Consider the following 6,153-nt stretch of genomic DNA (forward strand, 5'->3'; position numbering starts at 1 on the left):
GTGGGCAGCCACTTTGAACCAAAAATCATAAGAATGTAATCTATCAAATCATTATGAACCACTGTTACTGTGTCTCATTGATGTCACTGGTTCCTAGATTATTTGTATGAAGAGATCTCTGTGCCGGGCATACGTTAAGAGCTACGATTTAACCAGCTTCATAGCCTGCTGTATTGTCACCTACAAGCTGTGCTGGATATTACTCAACCTATTGAAGACGATGGCATAAAAATAAATAATATTCAAATTATGTATCCTTTTCTACAGAAATAAACGTTTAGGGGTATATTTACTAAACTGCAGGTTTAAAAAAGTGGAAATGTTGCCTATAGCAACCAATCAGATTCTAGCTGTTATTTTGTAGTACGTACTAAATAAATGATAACTAGAATCTGATTGGTTGCTATAGGCAACATCTCCACTTTTTCAAACCCGCACTTTAGCAAATATACCCCTTAATCTCAATCATATAATGTCCCACTTAATGAAATATATATATATATATATATATATATATATTTTATAATAATTCGGCCCAAGGTAATTACAAAAATAAGCTACATCAAAAAGAACAGTTTATGATCAACATGATTTTAAATTAAGCTAATTCGATCATATTACCACAACATAATATGCATTTTTGGGTGGAAAGCCAATTATATAAATTTAAACATTTTTTTCAGGGATTTCTAGAATCAGGCCATACAGCTCATTAAGTAAATGCACTGTTATTGAATGAAACGCAATTGCAAATCAGACCTTTTACTTGTATGTTTCTAATGCTATAACTGACATTCAAACGGGACATCTGTTAAAAAGTGGTAGAATTCATTCCTCTTTTGGAATTAAATATTTCTTGTGGAACAGCAAGTCTCACCAATCCCACTGATTTTATTTATGTGGTGGACTAGACATCATTTAAAGCAACTCTTTCCTCCACGTGTAAACACACTATTTCATAGAAAACGAAAAAAAAAAACAAACTTCTAAAGTGTTTGGAACAGCTCGAGTGAATGTAACAGTGTTTCTTGGAAACCATCTACAAAGCATCACTTCAATCACTATACAACATAGAAATATATGATTCATCTATCGGTTCATCTTTGCTCTCGGTGCATATTAGAGAGTTGGATATTATGAAAGATCCATAATGAAAGGCTGCACAGGGCATCTGTGTGGCAAAAGCAGTATGCAGAGCGGAATTTTTTCACAGTAAACCAATTCTTTTTATGTCTACTGGTTACATAAATTTAAAGTTGATTCTCCTGCAGTCTCTTGAACAAGTTTGCCTTATTCATTCAAAATGCTACACACTTATGGTATGGGCTGGATGGCATGACATTGCTTATTAAATAGCACCAGAATGAAACGAAACGCATGAGCTTAGGATTGTACATGTCTCCAAATTAATGGTACACTTGTTACTGTGTATGTTTAGAGGTTGCAAATTATTTGTATTACAATTATTTTATGATTCCCCTAATATGCTGCAATTGTATAAATAATTGGTAGTTGTATTACTTTTGGAAGTAGGTACACTGCATTCTACTACAACCATTGCTGTGATACAGGCATTTGAATACAGCATCACAAAGCAATGTATAAGAGACTATCGATATATTTGTATAGGGCGTCGTAATTTTATTTCCAACAAACTTTTAATTTACACTGTCCACTATGCAAGTGGCTCTCACATTTACAGGCCAATAAAAACAAATGTTAATATGCCAGCCAGCCCATAAGCATTAATAAGTTTATATTCGCAACACATAGAAAACCACTTTTATAACATGCAGCAAAATTTGAATACAGCCCTGCCAAAGATATTTCATATAAAGTGGTCTGGTGACAATACTGACACCTGAATGACCCTATTCGTTCACACAACTATATAGCATATCTGATATGAAGGAATGACAGGCTTGTGTGCTTTATATTTTCAATGCCCTTATGTTAATTTAGAAACACCTTAGGTTCGCTAGCTGTTGTGGAACTACAAGTCCAAGGAGGCTGCATGGGCAAGCTAAGATGTGTAGTCCAGCAACAGCTTGAGAGCCACAGACTGCCTACCGCTGATAGAATAATAGTGACTGTAATAAACGTTTCCATAGTACCATCATTCTTCTGAAGAACGATGATTAATTTACCATGCATCTGAGTTTTGAAGTTATGCCCCTTCATGTGATGTACAAAATCTTTTCATTCTTATTGATATGCATGCTTTTCTTTACCTTGTGTGCTAATAGCCTACAAAAAGGCTCATGTGAAATATGCGTTCTGCAGAGTAACATAGAAAAAAGAAGATGGCACTTTTCAGCCAAGCAGCATGGATTTTTACAAATTACCTCTTTAAACTGTACTCTTGCAAAATCATTGCAAAATATTGACACATCTCAACCTTCACTGGTGAACTGATGGACAAATACCCAACTAGTCACTGTATTGCACTTCTATTTTCTGTTAGAAATAAATTCCCTTATAAGTTTTAGATAATGCACCCATACCATTGGTAACATTGTGCTCAAAGCAGGGATACAGAATTCTGGTAATAAAGGGGCCTGAGCAGTTACATGTTTAAGTATATCATTATTCACTGCACAGATAAATCTATAAGAAGTACTGATCCACTGATTGAAATGCCAGTGCTCCAGTGGATTATTCTTAAGACCTGACTGTTGGTGACCTTTTCAATACAGAAGCTGTACAGTCTTGATTGTCGGAGGAGCAATGAATAGCACTATGCCTACAATCAACACTACACAGTAGAACATTACCAGAACTGGATACTCAGGTCCCAGGAGATGGTGAGATATCTTGGATAAGTCGCATAGGCACCGATCTGTGTATGTTCTGCTTTTGTGCTTGGATGGAGGGGGCTGAGCTCCCAAAAACAGCTGCTTAAAGGCTCAGCGTTCAAATAAAAGTAACCAAAGGGGTTTTAGATACAGAGCATCTCAATAATGTCTCTATAGCTGGAACAATAACAATTTTCCTGCAAGTGTCATCAAAATATATTATCCCTCTGCTTAGAACTTTTAGGCAAGGTATCATTCCCCTTACCATATTCCGTATATAACTTGCACTTAATCATCAAATTGCTAGAAAACTGTAAAACCTCACTCCATTCTCACATTAACAGCTGATCCATGGACAAGTCATCTGCAATTATTTCCATTATAAGCAATTAAAACATGCTTCCTGCAGATGTAAATATATTTCCCTGTTATATGTCCAACACGGCATCGCCCTATAACTCTTATCTCTCCATTCACACATGTGTTGGGCAGTCAATAAAGAGGTCAGTTTTTGCAACCTGAAGATTAAGTGGCGGTGGTTTGTACGGACAGCTCCCCAAGCTACAAGTAATACCTCCTCCACTCCGAGGCTTCCCTCGAGTCCTGGTTCCCACCACCCCAAGCCGACGCTGGCACAGGATTCCTTGCCAGGCCTGTAGAGTCTTTGAACTCCATACCCACACACCACTGGTAATGCCCACAGCCAATGACATGAAGATCTTCAGCATGAACACTGCTACACTGGGGATGGAAACAGGCAAGGTACAGTCCGGCCTGGCATTACCAGCTGCTGTCCTGCAGGGCTCTTCCCGTGCTCGTGTCTCCCAGTGAGCCAAATTGAGACGTTCATAAAAGCAACAAACAATGATGCAGGTGGCTGGGACAGTATAGAGAATAGAGAACACTCCAATCTTAACCATCAGTTTCTCCAGTTTCTCTGTATTGGTTCCCCCGGTTTTCATAACACGTCGGATGTGGAAGAGCGCAACAAAGCCTGTTAGCAGAAATGATGTGCCTGTCACCAAGTAGCATGAAAGTGGCACAAGAACAAATCCAGTTAGGGCGCTGGGATCTGATCCTCCAACATAGCAAAGTCCGGTCAGCTCATCTCCCCCCACTTTCCGCATTGTGAGTATGATGATAGTCTTTACAGCTGGAATACCCCAAGCGGCTAGGTGAAAGTAACTACCATGGGACTCAATGGCTTCATGACCCCACTTTTTACTAGCTGCCAGGAACCAAGTGAGGGTTAATACCACCCACCAAAGTGAACTGGCCATTCCAAAATAATATAATATGAGAAAGACAAGTGTGCAGCCACTACTTTCCAGGCCCTCTCGGATCAGGTAGGGGGCGCCACCTTCACGGTCACAAGCTATACTGGGAGCCCCGGCTGCAGCACGGATGAGAAACGCAGTAGAGTACACATTGTAACACATGCTGAGAAAGATAATTGGCCTCTCAGGGTACTGAAAGCGTTGAGGATGTAATAAAAAAGTCAATACAGTGAAGGCAGTGGAGATAAAGCAAAGACCAGACCAGGCCGCCATCCACACTAAAGCAAAGTCTTTATCACTTGAGGACCAGTAGACGTCCACACCAGGGGTGCACCTTGGGGCACACACTCCGCTTCTCTCCACATACAGGAATTTGTCAGGATTGGTGCAGCGACTGGGTATACCCATTCCAGCACCTGATGGACGCGGAGGTCGTGGAGCCACAGGAAGCATGCCATGGCCGTTAGTTTGAGGATCTCCATTGGTTGCATTCTCAGGGGCCTCCATACACAGTGCATTGGGGTCATTTTTACTGGGGAGACGGTTACAGTCCAAAGACTCTGGCCAACCAAAATGAAAACGCTCCATTATGGGGGCACATTTCAGCCGAGCAGTTTCACACATGGGCTTGCAGGCTGGAATTGAGGTGGATACCTGCTCTGTGCACATAGGAGCATAAAGAGAGCATAGAAAAAATCGAAGGTGAATATGACAGCCATACTCCACAAGTGGGGAAAACTCCTGTAGCTTTGCAGCAGCCTCTGCCTGAGACTCATGGCCAACGTAGTTGGGCATTCTAGTCATGTTGTAGCCAATGCCCTGGCACATTGGAATCTGAATGGGCTCACATTTGGCTTCTCTTCCCCTCTCAACGTCATATAAACCCATTTCCAGGGCTAGGGCCATCACCAGCATTTGCCACATACAGGAAAGGGTTAACAGCCAGCAGAAACGAGACATCCTCAGGGCCAGTCCAACTTGTGCACAGGCTACAAGGCAACAACTGTGAGGACAAGAAGAGGGTTGGAGCGGATATAGACACACGACTTTATATCCAGCTGTCTGTTAAAAGCAGGGCACAATGCATTCCAGCAGAACAGCGTGTGGGATCAGCTTTCTTGCCTTACAACTGGGTCACAGAGGACACAAATTAGCCTTTTCTGTAGCAATTATTCCAGACATGATGGTAAATACTTGCAGCAATGTTAGGGCAGAGAAAGCAATCATTTGGGAATGCTGAGGAATCACATCAGGGTCCAGTCTTAGACTCACGTTACAATCCACAGGAAAGCAGCATGCCCTTAGCAGAAACGCATGGCAGTTCTGGCTTGTTCCTTAGTGTACCCACGGTGTGCCCGTCGTGCCTCCAATCTGTACACTGTCTGGTTCTCTTTCCCCGGCTGTAGTCAGGGTGTCTATTCCAGGAGGTGGTTGTCTTTAGTTAGATATTTAGCACAAGTGCAGCTCTCCTCCTCCCACTGTGAAATGTTGGGAAACAATGCTAGGCTGGAAAGCGCTGGGGAGAGCTTGTGACAGCTACAAATAGCAGCGTGCAAACATAGAGGGAATGAAAACAAACTCACAGGACAAAAAGAAAAGATTAAAGTCAGAGGAGAGCGTCAGTACAGTGAGGGCACACAGGGTTAAGGACGGAGAGGGTTTGCAGACAGATCCCGCCCAGCTTGCATGTAGGGGAGGGTGACCCAGCTGTTGCTGGGAGCTCCGGCTACTGCTGACACTAAAGCATGCTACGGACTTCTCAGTAGAGAAATCACAACTGGGCTGTGCCCAGGTCGATAACAACACCCACATCTGTCAAAGGGGCATGGTCTGGTTAAAGAAACAGTGCCCTCATTAAGCAAAGTCAATGGCAATTTGCAAAATTGCTAGAATAATATTTTCCAAGTCATGTCACCCCCTGTTGGCAGTCATAACAAAGCCTGGCATCTACTACTTCAGCGAGCAATATATATATATATATATATATATATATATATATATATATATATATATATATATATATATATATATATATATATATATATATATTATATAAAAAATATGTACCCACTCACACACAT

General features: G+C 41.4%; 1 protein-coding gene across 1 annotated transcript; it reads right to left on the reverse strand.

The window, feature by feature from the left end:
* Positions 1–368: 368 nt before the first annotated feature.
* FZD9 (frizzled class receptor 9) lies at positions 369–5,803 on the reverse strand. Its single transcript, XM_075196657.1, has one exon. It carries the CDS (start codon positions 5,030–5,032, stop codon positions 3,269–3,271), a length of 1,764 nt encoding a protein of 587 aa, XP_075052758.1. The 5' UTR covers positions 5,033–5,803; the 3' UTR covers positions 369–3,268.
* Between the last annotated feature and the right edge of the window lie 350 nt (positions 5,804–6,153).

This window comes from Mixophyes fleayi, chromosome 2, assembly GCF_038048845.1.
Source record: "Mixophyes fleayi isolate aMixFle1 chromosome 2, aMixFle1.hap1, whole genome shotgun sequence".
NCBI classification, from domain to species: Eukaryota; Metazoa; Chordata; class Amphibia; order Anura; family Limnodynastidae; genus Mixophyes; species Mixophyes fleayi.

Bases quoted from the DNA above. Each gene is read 5' to 3' on its own strand.
- FZD9 (XM_075196657.1), bottom strand. From the start codon at position 5,032: ATGTCTCGTTTCTGCTGGCTGTTAACCCTTTCCTGTATGTGGCAAATG.